The 15,375-nt window shown below is 62.6% G+C and overlaps 10 protein-coding genes across 10 annotated transcripts; 3 read left to right on the forward strand and 7 right to left on the reverse strand.

Annotated features, from left to right (window-relative positions):
• Positions 1 to 38: 38 nt before the first annotated feature.
• OT_ostta15g01070 (unnamed product) lies at positions 39 to 2,453 on the forward strand (the record flags this gene model as incomplete). The annotated part of the gene is made up of 1 exon (XM_022982377.1): positions 39 to 2,453. The coding sequence occupies one exon, from the start codon at positions 39 to 41 to the stop codon at positions 2,451 to 2,453; it is 2,415 nt and encodes an 804-aa protein (XP_022841134.1).
• Positions 2,454 to 2,497: 44 nt separating this feature from the next.
• Positions 2,498 to 2,938, reverse strand: OT_ostta15g01075 (unnamed product; the record flags this gene model as incomplete). The annotated part of the gene is made up of 1 exon (XM_022982378.1): positions 2,498 to 2,938. The coding sequence occupies one exon, from the start codon at positions 2,936 to 2,938 to the stop codon at positions 2,498 to 2,500; it is 441 nt and encodes a 146-aa protein (XP_022841135.1).
• A 132-nt stretch (positions 2,939 to 3,070) lies between these two features.
• Positions 3,071 to 3,913, reverse strand: OT_ostta15g01080 (NUDIX hydrolase, conserved site; the record flags this gene model as incomplete). The annotated part of the gene is made up of 1 exon (XM_003083203.2): positions 3,071 to 3,913. One exon carries the CDS (start codon positions 3,911 to 3,913, stop codon positions 3,071 to 3,073), a length of 843 nt encoding a protein of 280 aa, XP_003083251.2.
• A 513-nt stretch (positions 3,914 to 4,426) lies between these two features.
• On the forward strand, positions 4,427 to 6,996 carry OT_ostta15g01090 (Replication factor-A protein 1, N-terminal; the record flags this gene model as incomplete). Its single annotated transcript, XM_022982379.1, has 2 exons — positions 4,427 to 4,704; positions 4,848 to 6,996. 2 exons carry the CDS (start codon positions 4,427 to 4,429, stop codon positions 6,994 to 6,996), a joined length of 2,427 nt encoding a protein of 808 aa, XP_022841136.1.
• A 74-nt stretch (positions 6,997 to 7,070) lies between these two features.
• On the reverse strand, positions 7,071 to 9,089 carry OT_ostta15g01100 (CRAL-TRIO domain; the record flags this gene model as incomplete). The annotated part of the gene is made up of 1 exon (XM_003083206.2): positions 7,071 to 9,089. One exon carries the CDS (start codon positions 9,087 to 9,089, stop codon positions 7,071 to 7,073), a length of 2,019 nt encoding a protein of 672 aa, XP_003083254.2.
• Positions 9,090 to 9,270: 181 nt separating this feature from the next.
• On the reverse strand, positions 9,271 to 9,810 carry OT_ostta15g01105 (Chaperonin-like RbcX; the record flags this gene model as incomplete). The annotated part of the gene is made up of 1 exon (XM_022982380.1): positions 9,271 to 9,810. The coding sequence occupies one exon, from the start codon at positions 9,808 to 9,810 to the stop codon at positions 9,271 to 9,273; it is 540 nt and encodes a 179-aa protein (XP_022841137.1).
• Positions 9,811 to 9,867: 57 nt separating this feature from the next.
• On the reverse strand, positions 9,868 to 12,138 carry OT_ostta15g01110 (Glycosyl transferase, family 1; the record flags this gene model as incomplete). The annotated part of the gene is made up of 1 exon (XM_022982381.1): positions 9,868 to 12,138. One exon carries the CDS (start codon positions 12,136 to 12,138, stop codon positions 9,868 to 9,870), a length of 2,271 nt encoding a protein of 756 aa, XP_022841138.1.
• Positions 12,139 to 12,391: 253 nt separating this feature from the next.
• On the forward strand, positions 12,392 to 12,826 carry OT_ostta15g01120 (unnamed product; the record flags this gene model as incomplete). Its single annotated transcript, XM_022982382.1, has 1 exon — positions 12,392 to 12,826. The coding sequence occupies one exon, from the start codon at positions 12,392 to 12,394 to the stop codon at positions 12,824 to 12,826; it is 435 nt and encodes a 144-aa protein (XP_022841139.1).
• A 71-nt stretch (positions 12,827 to 12,897) lies between these two features.
• Positions 12,898 to 13,596, reverse strand: OT_ostta15g01130 (Autophagy-related protein 1010; the record flags this gene model as incomplete). The annotated part of the gene is made up of 1 exon (XM_022982383.1): positions 12,898 to 13,596. The coding sequence occupies one exon, from the start codon at positions 13,594 to 13,596 to the stop codon at positions 12,898 to 12,900; it is 699 nt and encodes a 232-aa protein (XP_022841140.1).
• A 219-nt stretch (positions 13,597 to 13,815) lies between these two features.
• Positions 13,816 to 15,333, reverse strand: OT_ostta15g01140 (Cytochrome b5-like heme/steroid binding domain; the record flags this gene model as incomplete). The annotated part of the gene is made up of 1 exon (XM_022982384.1): positions 13,816 to 15,333. The coding sequence occupies one exon, from the start codon at positions 15,331 to 15,333 to the stop codon at positions 13,816 to 13,818; it is 1,518 nt and encodes a 505-aa protein (XP_022841141.1).
• Between the last annotated feature and the right edge of the window lie 42 nt (positions 15,334 to 15,375).

The raw sequence follows: 15,375 nt of genomic DNA on the forward strand, positions 1-15,375 counted from the left end.
GGGAAGAAGACGAAACGTCGCGAAGACGAAGCGTCGCGATGGACGCGGTGGCGTCGGCGCGGGCGCGGGCGCGGGACGCGACGGCGGCGTCGGCGCGGCGAGCGGGGCGGTTGGAGCGTCGCGCGAAGGCGCTCGCGTCGCGGGTTCGGGCGCTGGATCGAGGGGCGAGCGTGGAGGATGTGCGCGTCGCGACGCGGAGAGCCGAGGCGGAGCGCGCCGAGGCGGGGGCGGACGCGGCGCGGGCTTCGGACGCGGTTCGGGCGCTGACGCGCGAACGAGACGCGGTGAGAGAGGCGTTGAAGCGCGCAGAGGTGATGGAGGCGGAGCGACTCGCGCCCGTGGAGGTATCGATGCGGGATGAGTGCGAGATGTTGGCGGAGGAGATCGAGGATGGCGGGCGCAGAGCCGAGGCGCTCTCGGCGACGAGAGACGAGCGCACGAGGCGAGTGGGTGAGATCGAGCGCGCGTGCGAGACAGCGAGAGAGTCGATAATGCGTGAGCGCGATCTCAATCTCGAGCGTCGAAGCGAGCGCGAACGCGCTCGAGGGGAAAAGGACGCGCTGAGCGACGCGCTGCTGCGAGCAGAAGACGCCGCGAGCACGATTGAGACGCGGTTCGAGACGACGCGTCGCGCGGAGAAGGACGCGGAAGAGTCGGCGAGAGTTCTTGAGTGCGAGATCAATGAGGTTTTGGCGCGAAACGCCGTCCTGGACGAACGTGTGGCGGCATCGAGCAGAGGTTTGAGCGATCTGGAATCGCTCGCCGAGCGCGAGTCGCTCGCGCGAGACGCCATCGCCGCCGAGGGCGTTCGACTCGAGATCGATCGACGGGCGCTCGAGAAGTCGCTCACGAGAGCAAATCAGATCTTACTTCGCGAATCTCGATCGAACGCACAAGTGGTCCATCGATTGAGAGAGACGAACGCGCTCGAGGCGTGCGCGCGTCAAACCATCGAGGACGTCCGCGAGTCAAAGTTGTCGCTCGAGCGCGAGCTCGCGACGGCGACTAACGACACCGAGCGCGTCGTCCGCGAACAGAACGCGCTCAAGGTGGAAGTACATGAGAAACGCGAAGAGTGCAAGACAGAGATTACGAGGACGGACGCGCTCTCGCACACAGTGAGCGTCACCCTTCGCGGCGAAGTCGCGGATCTGGAGGATGAGATCGAGTGTCTCCGGCGGGAGGCGGCGGCGAGAGATGGCGTGCGTAAACACGTCGCCGATCGCGTCGCGCGCGCAAATAAGCGTCATCAAGGAGTCAGACAAAATATCTCACGTCTCGAGTCGCTCTTACGGGTGAGAGAGAACGAGATCGGGGACGCGCAGTCGAGCATCGAAGACGCGCGAGAGCGGCAATGTCGCTTTGAGCAATTACAAGAACTGATGAGAACACAACGAGACGCCTTCGCGAGCGTCGTGAAGAAGTCAAACGCTGTCGCGCGCGCCACGCGCGAAAGAACTGCAGTGCTAGAGGTGAAACGTAGCGATCTTGAAAGGGAAACACGCGCGAGAGGTGAGGATCTATCTCGCGCGCGAGCGGAGACTGATGCGAAAAAGCGCGAGCGCGATCTTTACCAAGGTCAGTGCGATGCCGTGACACACGTCATATCTCGCGCCAGGGCCGAGTGCGAGGTGAGCGAGACGGAGATAAGAAAGTTACAGGACGAGTTACGAGGGGGAAAGGTCGATTTGGAGCTGATCATCGAGCAGTCCAGGGCTCTGGTGAAGTCGCGTCAAATCGTTGCCATGGAGCTTCTCGATCGGAACGCAGAGCTCTGTCAGCTGTGCGATCGCGTTGCCACGTCTGAGGACGTCACTCGCCAGTGCGAAGAAGAACTCGCATTGCGCGTGCATGAGTGTGAGTTACTTCGGCGAAACGTGCACGACGTCGATCGCTCCGTTGCCGTGGCGCGCCGTCGCGTCGCAACCATTCCTGGGCGAAGAGAGGAAATCTCATTCAAGCGAGCGACGCTGTATGAGATGCAAATCTCCGCGGAACATCTCAGCGCGAGATTAGAGGACCCGAACGAACACGCACGATGGCGTCTAATTCATGGTCCCAAGGGTGCGGAAGGTGATGCGATCGACGTCGACGACGTGAACGATAAGCTCTCCGCGCTCGGCGCGCGCATCGAGGTCGCCGAGCGCGAGCTCGACGGGCGAAATCTTCGATGTAGAGACATCGACCGCGAGGTCGACCGGGTGCGACGTATCGTCACTGAAAACGCCGATGACGCGCTCAACACCGCGTCTTCACTCAACCGAGCCAAGTTCAAGCTCTCTGCGCTCGAACGCTCCGTCCTGGCGCTCAGCTCCGAGCTCGCGATGTACCGCGCGCTCACTACCGCGCTCGCCAACGCGAAATCGCGAAACATCGCCGAGGTGGACGCTCTCAGATTATCCCTCGAAGAAGCGGTCGATCGAACCCGCGCCGAGATATCGCTAACTAGCTAAAATCACGCGTTACAAACGCGTCTAACGTTCGCGCCTCGCGCGTTCTAGCTCACCAACACGCCGAGGAACACCAGCACCCCCGCGATCGCGCCGTACTTCAGCGACGCCAACACCAGCGCCCACGTCACGCTCAGGAGCTTGAAAATCAGCGACACCCCCCAAATCGCCAACACGCCGAACAATCCGCCGACGAACGCGCCCTCAGCCGTGAGCTTGTCCCCGCCCGGGAGCTCCTTCGTCGGCATCGTGAACACGTTCGTCTGCGCCTTGTATCGCTGTTGGTACTTGAACTGATCCAAGAACCACGCGGCTTCGGACATCTGGACGTCTTTCTTGCTCTTCTTCGCGTCGACGCGCACGGAGCGTCGAAGAGGAGAATTCTTTGCGGTTGAAAACCGTGAACCCGCGGGTGGTGCAGACGACTCTGGCGTCGCGTGCCGCGTCGTCGCGCGCGCGGGGGGGATCGGAGACGGGAGACGAAGCATTCTCGATCGTGCGACGGGCGTCGAGCGCGTGGGTTGACGCTGTGAGGCGTTTTGTGCGGGCGACGGGCGCGTCGGATGGGTTTGCGGGCGCGCGGAGAGAGCCGACGCGACGCGCGTCCGTTTACATTACACTCAGGCATCATCAGTGACGTAGGTGTACACCTCACCGGGCCGACCAAAACCTACGGGTAGACGCTTGGCGACGATTCCGGCGGTGCGCTCGCCCGAGGCCCACCGCGCGCAGCGTTCGTGGAGCTCGTGCGCGTGCGAACCGCGGTCCACGTGCGGGTTATCCAAAAAGTCATCCAAGGACGCCCACTTCGCCGCTTCGATCTCACTCTCCTGCGTCACGATCTCTCGCGTGCTCTCCGGCTTCACCCTTAGGACGACGCAGAAGAATAAATCCGATTTCCCAAACAACCCAAAGTGCCCGTGTCGAACGCCCACCACCGCCTCGAACGTCGTCTCGATCCCCGTCTCCTCCAAAACCTCTCTCTCCGCCGCATCCGGGACGTCCTCACCCGCATCCACGAGTCCCGTGGGCATCTTCCACAAGTCTCTCCCGCTCGCCGGCCCTCTTTTCTCCTGCACCAAGAGCACTCGTTTCCGTTCCTCGTCCCACACGAAAGCGCCGACGCCGACTTGATGCGACGCGTTCGCCGGTATCGTCGACGCCTCGTCCTCCGGTAACCACGCCGTCATCATCACGTACGTCTTCTCCGCGTGATGAAACTCAAATCCTCGATCGCGAGCGACGCTCACGAGCTCGCTCTTTTCCAACCCGACGCGCAACCACACCCCGCGCGCGCCCTCCGCCCGCCACCGCGTCGTCCACCGTCCCAGCGCCGCGTCGAACGTCTCCGTCGTCGACGCGGCCTCGACGAACGCCGCGTGATCGACGTCGACGACGACGCCACCGTAGCGATCGCGCGTCCACGGGACGAGGCGGTCGCCGTCCTCCGACGCCCGCGTCATCGTCCTCCGTCCGCCGCTGTCGCGCTCGCTCGCTCGCTCTCGCGCTCGCGCGAGACCCGAGACGCGCGCCCGACGTCCCGCGCGCGTCCACGCGCGTTCGAGCGCGCGCGAGCGTCCACCGAGGCCGCGCGTCGGCATCCGCCGACGTCGCCCATCGCGTGGGTTTCACGAATGTCCATCGGTGATGAACACATCGCGCCCCGCGCGCGTGCGCCCGTCGCGCCGCCGCCCCGCCGCCCCGCGCGACGCCGTGAACGCGACGAGAGGACCTCGGCGCGCCCGCGGACGCGCGCGCGCCCGTCGCCGGGCGCGCCGGGCGCCGGGCGACGCCGGGCGACGCGTGATGGGGTCTCGAGGGGACTCTTTCGTGAGTCATGACTCGTGAACGACGCCCCGCGCGAGCGAGAACCCGGCACCCTCGACGCGGTCGATCGGTCCGAGACTGGCGCGATTTCGAAAATCCCGAGCGCGCGCGCGGTGCGACGTCACACGCGCGCGCGCGAGCGACCGGCGATGCCGCCGCTCCTGACCCCGGATGCGATCAATAACGTCCTCGCGGGCGCGGTGACGAGCCGTGAGGTGAAACCGCTCGTTCAGGTGTTCGATAAGAAGCCGATTAAGACGCGCGAGGGCGAACCGCGACGATTCCGTTTGTTGGTCTCCGATGGCTCGTTCGCGGGACAAGCGCTCGTCGCGGGGGAGTTGAACGACATGTGCGCGCGAGAGGAAATTTCAAAGTTTACGATTTTACGCTTGGATGAGTACACGGTGCAGGTGGTGAATGATAAGACGTGCGTGTGCGATTGATTTTTGATTCGCGATGCGTGAGATTTGACGACCGATGCATCGACGTGACGCGTCGATGCGACGGTCGCACTGCGTCTAAGAACGGCTCGGAGGACTGACGAATATGGCACGGTTCGTACGCGCGCAGGATCATGGTCGTCATCGAGGCGGAAGTGGTGGAGAAGTACGATAAAGTGATCGGTCAACCGCGGGTGTGGCAGCCACAGGAAGCCCAAAACGGCTCGAGTCACGGCGCGCCGGCGCAGCGAAACGCGTACGGTAGTGCGCCAGCACCGATGGTGCAAGGATATTCGGGAGGAACAAACGGCTCCGGGTTGGCTGCGCCGCAACAGCGCACGGGCGGCGGCGGATACGGCGGTGGCGCTCCGGCCGCGACGGGGCAGTATCGGCAGAGCGGCGCGGTGGCGCGAAACGAGGCGCCCTCGCAGATTCGAACGCTCAACGAGCTCAATCCGTACCAGAATCGATGGACCGTGCGCGCACGAATCACCGGGCGACTGGAGTTGCGGTCTTACAGCAATACAAAGGGTGACGGCAAGGTGCTCGGTTTTGAAATCCTCGATGCTGAGGGCACGGAGATGAAGTGCGTCGGCTTCGGTGACGCCGCGGTTCGCTTCTCGAACGAATTGCACCACGGTCGAGTTTACGAGATTTCAAAGGCTTCGATCTCGGCATCGCGAAACCCGAAGTACGCGATTCATCAGTACGAGATGAAGTTTGATCAGAATACTGTCTTCGTGGAGTGCCCGGACGCGGAGCGATCGATCGAAAAGGTCAGGTACAAGTTCAAGAAGGTGGCCGACCTCGCCACGGCGATGCCGGGCGAGATGGCTGACGTCATTGGTATCGCTTACCACGTCGGAGAATTGGCCACGATTATGAAACGTGACGGCGGCGAAACGACAAAGCGTTCGGTGATGATTCGTGACAACTCAGACGCAGCTATCGAGTTCACGCTCTGGGATCCGCACTCGGTCGAACTAGGCGGTCAGATTGAAAGTTTGATTGCAAGTGGTGAGAAGCCAGTGATCGCCGTGAAGAATGCGCGCGTGGGTGAGTTTCAAGGCAAGAATATGGGTACTGTCGGCAGCACGTCTGTTGAAATCAACCCTGATCGCGAAGAAGCGACGGAAATGCGCATCTGGTTCGATCAAGGTGGTGCCGACGCGCAGTTTACCAGCTTAAGCGGCACCGGCGGCGGAGAAGGCAGTGGTCGATCGGGCGGTAATGTACTCTCCATCGGACGAATTGTGCAGCTCGGCGACGAATTAATGGCACAAGGCGAAGGCGCCGTCGCGTATGTCAACACCTGCGCCATGATCAAGCACATCAAACCAGGCCAAGAGGGTCCGTTTTACGCGTCTTGTCCCCTCATGAACGGCGAGCGACAGTGCATGAAGAAGTTACGAACGGTGGATGACACGGGTGTATGGTCGTGTGAGCGTCACAGCGGCGAACATATCGAAGCCGCGGATTGGCGCTACATGTTCTCCTGCGTCATCGCGGATCACAGCGCTGAGCAGTGGGTAACCGTCTTCGGCTCCGAGGGAGAAAAGGTCATGTCGGGAATGACGGCTGGTGAAATGAGACGCATGTTCGACGAGCAGCCGGATGAGTTTGAAAAGTTTCTCGTGGGTCGCCACTTCAACATGTACCAGCTGCGTTTGAAGGTTGCCGTTGACACGTATGGTGACATGCCGCGCATTAAATGTACCTTGGCCGAAATTTCGCCGATCAACTTCGCTGCGGCTAATAAGAAGCTGCTTGAAAAGATTGCCAAGCTCGAATTGGGTGAAGACCCCGAGTTATACGAAGCGCCGACGAAGAAGCGTCCGTCAACATCCTACACCGAGGCTCAAGAGAACAAGATGCCGAGTTGGAATCAAGCCGGGGGTGAGCGCGCTGGTAACTGTTATAAGTGTGGTCAAACCGGACACTTCGCGATGAACTGTCCAAGCGCTGGTGGCGGGGCTGGCAACGGTGGTTACAACCAAGGCGGCGGCGGCGGCGGCGGCGGCATTGACAAGTCAAACTCCACGTGCCGAGCCTGCGGTGGCACTGGGCACTGGGCACGTGACTGTCCAAACAAGAGCTACATGGGCAACGGCGGCGGCAACGGCAACGGCGGCTACAACCAATTTTCTGCGCAAGGAAATGGCGGTTACGGCGGCGGTGGTTACGGCGGTGGCAGCTACGGCGGCGGCGGTTACGGCGGTGGCGGTGGCGGTTACAGCGGTTACGGAAATGGCGGTGGTGGCGGAAACTGGCAGCAATAAAATGACGTTACTCGCATATGATCGTAGATGATACATGTAAATGGTGAAATAATGCAACAGTTTTACACTTCTCGTTACACTTCGTTCATTCGAAAAGTCCACGGAAGAAAAGCTAGTGTCCGTCGCGAGATGAATGGCAAGTAAACCTCCATCAAACCCGCATTTGTGATAAACTTCCACGTGAAGAAACCCATGACGCACGACGCGAAGACTGTGGCCACCAACGCTCGCTCACGGAAGCCCGAACGGTGTATCATCGCGAACGTGGTCGCCATGATCGGGTGGATTGTCATTCTGAAATAGAACATTGGATAGAAGATGACGAGTGCAACGAAGTACACGACCAAGTGTCTCAAGTACTGCCGCCGCTGCGACCCCGACATTTGCTGCCACGTGAGACTTCTCCAAGATCCCGCTAGGGCTCTTCGAGGTGGTTTCGTGACAAACGCCTCGTTCTTGCACTTGTGACAGTGGCACTTCCCGCCGACGATGCACCTGGGCAGGATGTGCGGGGAGAACCTCTCGTGCAACTTCTCAAATCCATCGTCATCTGCTTGGTACACCAAAACGCGCCCTTTCGTGCTCGGACTGACGACTTCGAGTAATACTTGCAACGAACGTCGCATGAGCCACCAGACGTTTATGCAGTGTACCTCGGCGGCAAGCTCTGGGTAATTCGCGTCAAGCGTCACGAGCGTCGTTGCCACGAGTGAAATCGGAAAAGATGTCAAATCGATCCCCGAACAATCGACGAGCGCGACTAAACGTCCACGAATGACACCGTTCGACTGCTTGAGGCGCGTCCACTCGTGCTCGGCGTGCGTCATAACCGCGGAGACGACGCCATCAAGGCCCTCCATGCCCACTACGTCCATGGCTGCTCGTAGTCTCAGGACGAGCTGATATCCCCCGCTCCAGCTTTGCTTCGGACCGTGAATAAAGACGATGTTTTGAAACTCCTTCAGTTTGGCATCGTTCAGAAATTCGTACCGTCTGCGCCACTGCATCGATCGCTCCACCGCGAGCGCTGCTGCGGAGGCGTTTTTCGATTGAAGCAAGAATGATGATAGCTGGGTGTCGGTGAACTTCATCCTCGCCATCGGCGACAGTTTGTTCTTCAACGCGTGAATTTCGTACTCTCGTGGCATCAAAAGCGCGTTCCCATACCCCGTATCGGTCGCCACGACGCTGTCGTACACGACCGCTGGCAGTCTCTGTAAGCGACTCACGCCGCCTTTGACCCATCCCATCGGTCGCATGAACACCGCGCGTCTGTGGCTCTCCGCGTACAAGTTCACGCTCTCATCGTCGCTGTCCTCGTCGCTCTCGCCCTCGTCGTCGCTCGCGCGCGTCGTCGTGCCCCGCCCTCGTCGTCTTCGACGTTTATTCTTCGCCCCGGTGAACCGCGCGATGGTGCTCAACTGTCCCTCGGCGTGTCGCATCGCGAACAACTGATCCCTCGGCAGCGTCTCCTCCAACACCTCCCACGCCTCGTTCACCGCCAACCTATACGAACTCACCTCATTTTTCACCTTATTCTTCGCCAGCAACTTCCCCAACCGCTTCGCGTGCCGTTGTAATTTCACCCGCACCGCCGGAATTTTACACACGCGCGCGGCGCACTTCGCGAATCGCCGCACGAAAAACTTATGCGGCGCCGCCGCGGCGACGATCAACCCCACCCGTCCCGTGATCTTCGGTAACGGTTTACTCGACGCCAGCGCCTCGACGACCCGCATCGCGCATCGCAGCAACGTCTCCAGCGTCTTTCCCGCGCGCGTCTTCCGCGTCCCGCCCTCCGTCCGTCCCGCGACCGCTCGAATCATCGCCACCCCCCCCACGCTCGCCGCGACGAGCGGTCCACGCCTCCGTCGCGCCTTTCGCAACCACACCACGCGCGCGACGTACCCACCGAGTCGCCCAGCGAACGGCATCGCCAGCGAGAGTTCTCTCGCGAGCGCGCTCACGCTCGCGCGACCGAGCGCTCGCGCGACCACCACGGCGCGCGCGGCGTCGTGCACGGACGTCGCGGACGTCGACGCGCGCGCGCTCGGTCGCGCGGGCGTCTCGCGCGGGCGCTCGACGTCGGACATGACGCGCGGCGCGACGAAATGTGTGGCGACCGTTTTTCATTGCACGCGTCGCATTCGCGACGCGCGGAGGCGACTCGAGCGTCGATTCGAGCGCGTCGATCGGCGCGCGCGCTGGAAACGCACGATGCCGATGGTGCGCACATCGACGTCGTCTCCGATGGGATCGCGCGCGACGCACCGATCACGTCTCGGGCGCGTCGCCGAAGCTCGACCCGGCGAGCGCGCGACTGAGCTCGAGATTCTCGCGCGCCAACCCCTCCAGGGTCTCCTCTCGCATCCAATCGTAATCGAATCCCTCGCGCGTGGCCGCTAAAACCTTCCGCGTCTCTATGATTCGCAGCGCCACCGCGCGGTGGTCCAAATCCTCGTGCGCCATCAACTCGGCGAGCCACGCGCTCGCGCCGGCGCGGAGGGGCTTTTGTTGTAAATAATCAATCAGTTTCGGCGCCATCGGGCTTCGATGTCGCGAGCCCGACATTTGGTCGATCACCACTCGGACGGCGGACATGGTCAACAGATCGCACAGCGCCGCGGAGGCTTTGTCCTCGGGAGAGACGCCGTGGAAGTTGACCGAGGCGAAGCGCGCGCGCGCGGCGTCGTCGACGTCGTCGCCAGAGGCGCGGGCGATCGTGCGCGCTCGAGTGATTCGCGATCGCGCGCGATTGGCACACGCGCGTGCGCGGCCGGAGGTGGAGGGGAGGTGCGCGGGATCGGCGCGCATGATGGGCGCCAGGGAGTGCGGCGGGTGTCGGGACGCGCCTGCGTAGGCTTTGCAATATTACCGCGAGTCGAGGAGTGGCTCCGCCGGCGCGGCGGGCCTGAGTAAAAGCAACACGGTGCAGAGAACGACCAGGGCGAACTCGGTGGTGGTGAGAAGATCGGGGATGCGGGCGGTGCCGGTGGTGTAAATCTTGTGGGCGACGTCGGCGAGAGAGGGGCCGCCAGAGCGCACGAGAGCCCGGCTGTTGGCGCCGACGATGGCGTAGAAAGCGACCCACGGGGCCATGCCGAGGGCGGTGCCGGCGATGATGGCACGAACGGGCACTTGAGTGAGACCCAAGAGGTAGTTGGTGACCGTGAAGGGAGCGTGCGGGAGGAGACGCATGACGGCCACCTTGGCGGCTTGGATCACGGCGTCGCCGTCGCCGCTTACGGCTCGGTTCACCTTGCGCAGCTGCGCTCGGATCGAGCGACGCGCCGGGGCACCGACTCCCGACGAGGCGATCGCATCGCTGATTTTTCCGTACCCACGAGAGCGGCTTGTCGCGGACGAAATGCCCGCCGCGCACACCGCGGCGAACAGTCCGATGGCGGCGCCGTACGCGGGACCAAAGAACAAGCCAGCCATGACGAACAGAGGTTGGGTGGGAACGAACGGAATGATCGCCGCTAGCGTGGTGATCGCGGTGAGGAACGCCGGGGCGAGGACGGGGCCAGCTTCTTTGATCGCGGCCTCCGAGACGGTGAGCCAGTTGGAGGCGACGAAAGCAGCCTTCACCTTGGACGCCGCAACCGCCGGTCCGGTTTGTCTAGCGTAGATCAAGGCGCCGACGGCGGCCGTAAAGACGACGATCTGCAAAATGTACTGACCAGAAATCAGGAAATCGATCGCAGCCGCCGTACGTCGTCGCACGCCGATCGCTTTGGCGACGTTTCTGAGTCGTTGTAACCTGAAGAATCTCGCCAGGCCCTTGGTGTATTGGTTGTCGCGCAAATTTCTGTTGGACGACATCCAACCCCACTTCTCTACGTCCTTACGGCTGGCTTCCCCCATTCTCTTACGTTCGACGTCGTCCTCGAGGAGCATCGTCACGTGCTTTGCTGCGGCGTCGTAATCATACTCCGGGTAGAGCAAGCCGACGTCGCCCGGCTTTGTGAGGATGTCGAGAAGACCGCCAGCGGCGACTGCGACCACCGGCACGGACGAGGCCATGGACTCCATGACGACGAAACCGAGCGTTTCACTCGGGCTTGGCATGACGAAGACGTCCAAAGACGCGTAAGCGGCGGACAAATCGTCACCCGTGATCATACCCGTGAACACGGTGTTCGTCCCTTCAAAGTGCTTCTCGAGCTTTTGTCGCTCGGGACCGTCTCCGATGATGGCCAAGTTCACGTTCGGAGGTAACTTGGCCAAGATATCCTTCAGATCTCCCAAACGTTTCTCCGCGCCGAGCCGACCAACGCACCCGATAATCGGGCCGTCGCGCCCGCCGCTGAGTCTCTTGCGCATCTCCTCGCTCCGAAACTTTGGGTTGAACGACACCGTGTCCACGCCCTTATCCCAAACTTGCAGGTTCGTGCATCCCTCTCCGCGAAGCTCGTTTTCCAAAATGCTCGATGTCACCAGCGTCGTCGCCGCGTAGCCGTTCCAGAACCGAATCAGGTCCCACATCGGCTTCACGAGTCCCGCCCACGTGTACCTCGGAATGTAGTGCGGAATGTGCGTGTGATACGACTGCACCAGTGGCAGGTCCAAGAGCTTACAGTACGTCATCGCCCCGAACACGAGCCCTCCCGGCACCGCGCAGTGCACCAAATCCGGCGGTCTCTCCCTGAACTCCCTCCACACCTCTCCGCTCACGCCGAAGGAGCACAGCAGCGTATCCGTGCCGTAAAACGGCAACACGAAACCTCTCAATCCGATAACCTTCGCCCCGTGATACTCCGCCGGCGGATTACGATCGGGCGTGATCACCACCACGTCGTCCCCCATCTCCCGCAGGTTCTCAATCAGGCGCAGAAATCGATTCTTCATCCCGCTCACGTGCGAGAACGGGCTCGGCTCGACGAAGATCGCCACCCGCCGCTTCTTCACCGCCGCCGTCGTCCCATCTTCCGTCGACGCGGGCGCGATCGCGCAGAGCGCTCCGCCGTCGCCTCGCCCGCGAAGAGCGCGCGGCGCCACCGGGCGCGCGCGCGCGGCGGTCCCGAGCGGTTGGAATATTCGCGCGCGTCCCGTCGTCGTCACGCGCCGCGTCGCTCGCCCGCGCGTCGCCCGCGCGCTCGGGATCGGCGACGCGGCGACGACCGATGGCATCGTCCGCATCGCGCGCGGTCGCTTCGCGCGCGCGCGCGTGTGCGAGAGGCGTCGAGGGATGTTCGAATGTCGATTGATTTTTTGCACTTTTTAAAAATGGCACGAATGTCAACCGGGGCGGCACACCCCGGACATGCTCGACCGCGACGCCGCGCGACGGATGCTCGCGACGACGTCGAGCGCGGCGACGGCGGGGGCGATCGCGGGCGTCGTCGTGGCGGCGATGCGCGGACGGAGCGCGCGACACGTCCCGGAGTACGCCATGGGCATGTGTGTCAACTTTGGACTCTTCGGGTGCGCGTACGCGGGTGCGGTGGAGACGCTGGCGCGCGCGGGGGATGGTGGGCGCGGATGGCGTGAGCGCACGCTCGCGGGAGGCCTCGTCGGTGGCGCGGGGGCGTGGGCGCACGGGGGACGGGGGCGGGCGGCGACGGGGGCGGCGCTGGGCGCGGCGGCGGCGGCGGCGGCGAGCGCGGAGACGGCGACGACGATGGGTGAACGAGGCGAGAGGTTCGCGTTTCCGTCGTGGAGTCCGATACAGTACGCGATTGAGGACGATGAGGTGGACGAGAGGGAGTTGTTCGAGAGGATGGAGCGGGCGACGCGAGGGGAGTTGTCGGCGGAGGACGAGGCGCGGACGCGGGACGAGTACTCGAGATGGCGGATGCGTCGCGCCGAGCGCTCGCGGGGGGGATGAGGACGATGATATTCGTAGTTTTAGCGCGGCGTGATGTGTACAGGTTATAACGACTCCAAAGCGATCGAGAATCAAATCATCGACGGCGGCGTCGAGGAGAGGCTCGCGATTCTGCGCAACATGTCTCTCCCGAAACTCCCCGGTGAATCTTCCCGAGCGATCGGGGTCGTGATCTCGAACGGAAAGCTCACCACATCACTCGTCGTTACCGGCGGTACGTGCGCCTTCATCTCGTTCACCAAGCTCAAGATGTGTCTCTGCGTCCCGACGACTTGGTCCCGCAACGCGTCTCTCGCCCGCGCGCGCTCGTCCTCGTCCAACTCCTCCCCCAAGAAAATCTCCAACCCGATCCGCCATCGTTCCCAACACACCGCCGTTCGCTTACTCTCTCCCATGACTCCACCGATCGCCGCGGTCAGCGCTCCCTTGACGCCGCTTCGACTCGTCCCGCTCGCTCCGTCGCTTCGTTCGCTCTCGTAGAAACTCACGCTCACATCCGCCTCCCCGCCTCGGTTCCGCAGCGCCCACTGTATCACGGCGTCGCACCGCTCTCGGATCTTCGTCTCCACCGCGGATTCTCCGCACGTGACGTACCGGACGTCGATGCGTTCGCACCGCTCGTCCCGCGCGCTCGCGCACCCGAGCGCCCTGGTCCACGCGATGGTGTGCACGAGGGCGGTGAGGACGTCTCGCACGAGGGCGAGCTCGCATCGCAGGGGAGGAAGGGCGAAGGTCTCGCATCGACGCGCGCTCGACGGCGTCGGGGGCATCAGAACGGGGGGGGACGCGATGTGACGATCGCGCGAGGAGAGCGGCTTGCGGAGAACGGTAAACATAACGTACACAAGACAAGATCTAAACGCCTAGAGATGTGACTACTATTAATGATAAGAATAAAGTACCGGTATGTCATAGTTGACGTATGTCGCGTGCGTGGAAGGGAAAATTGCGGCGAAGTGAAGACGCCTGTGGTGGTTCGGGGACCAGACTCAGAGGTGCGTCGCCGCCGAGAAGTGCGGCGCCCATCTGGATTGCTTCGCGGCGAGCTTGAGCGTTCGAAACACCTCGAGATTGGCGGCCCAAAACCCGACGGAATGTAACTGTAATCCATTCTTTTCCGCGAAGGGTTTGACGACGGTCTCGCGGAACTCGCGAAGCTTGTGTCTTGGCACGCGCGGGCACAAGTGGTGCTCAACCTGAAACTGCAAACCGCCGTGGAACCAATCGAGCCAGCGCGGGCACTCGATGTCCATCGTTCCGGAAAGCTGCATCTTCACCCACTCGTCGTTCTCGGGTCGTCCCTCGAAGACGTCTCGGGAGAAGTGCGAGAGGCAGATCTGGACGTGGATGATCCCCGCGACGGCGTGCGAGAGAAAGAAGAATGGTACCCGATGTCCGCTCGGCAATTGCGCGATGAGCGCGGAGAGCCACGCGGCGAACATGCCCAAGGTCAAGAATTCCATCCCCCGGTTACGCACGCGCTTCGCCTTGAACAAGAAGATCAACGTCTGCAGGTAGAGATTGATCCTCGCGACAGCCATAATCGGATAAAACGTGAGATGTTGATACCTCACGAGCAACCTGGCGACGCGATCGTACGTCATGCGACGTCTGTGATACAATGAGTACACCGACTTGAAGTACTTCTCGCTCACCGCTAAAACAGGCATGTGCTGGATGTCCGGATCGCATTCGAGCGAATTGCACGCGCAGTGATGGACGTTATGCGTCGCCATCCACCACGCGATGCCGACGCCGTTAAACAAGTTACCGACCGTCCAACCGATCATCGCGTCCGAGCTGCGGTTGAACGTGATCGAACTGTGTCCAGCGTCGTGACCGATAAACATCGATTGTTGCCAGAACAACCCGAGGGAGACCGCGCCGAGCATGTGCGTCTTGAACCCGGCGCCCGGCGCCAAGACGCACGCCAGCGCGCCGCCGAAAAAGATGACCAAGCGCACCAAGACGAAGGCGTAATCCGAAAACGAACTCCTCAACATCTTGTGATCCCCCTCCATCATCTCTCGCATCTCCCTGAACCCCTTCAAGTGCGTCGGCGTCGGCGTCTCGCCCTCCGCGACCGTTCCCACGCGCATCGTTCGCAACCGCGCGAGCACCTTGCGTTCACCACCGTGATACGCCGTGAACGCATCCGTCGCGTCCCGCCCCGCGTACTGTTCCAACACCGTCCGTCCACCCGGGTGTTTCTCCACCCACGCCGTGACGTCGTACACCTCTCCGCGCACGATCATCCAACAATCGTCGCCGCCGTCGTGCGCGCGCACCTCCGCCCGCGTGTACGTCTCGTCCGCGTCGTCCACCCCCCTTCCGACCCCTCGGCCGTCCGCGCCGACGTCCGCGCCCGTCGCGTCGTCCACCGTCGCGCGCGTTGAACGAATATACTCTTCCGGCGACGCGTCGCGTTCGACCCCCTCGACGGGCGCCACCGCGCGCGCGTTCGGCGCCGGCGTCGGCGTCGATCGACGCGACGAAATCATCGCCATCGCGTTCGACCGCGCGCGCGTCGGCGCGAACGTCGCGTCGCG

The sequence above is a fragment of the Ostreococcus tauri genome (assembly GCF_000214015.3).
Source record: "Ostreococcus tauri WGS project CAID00000000 data, contig chromosome 15, whole genome shotgun sequence".
Classification (NCBI taxonomy): domain Eukaryota; kingdom Viridiplantae; phylum Chlorophyta; class Mamiellophyceae; order Mamiellales; family Bathycoccaceae; genus Ostreococcus; species Ostreococcus tauri.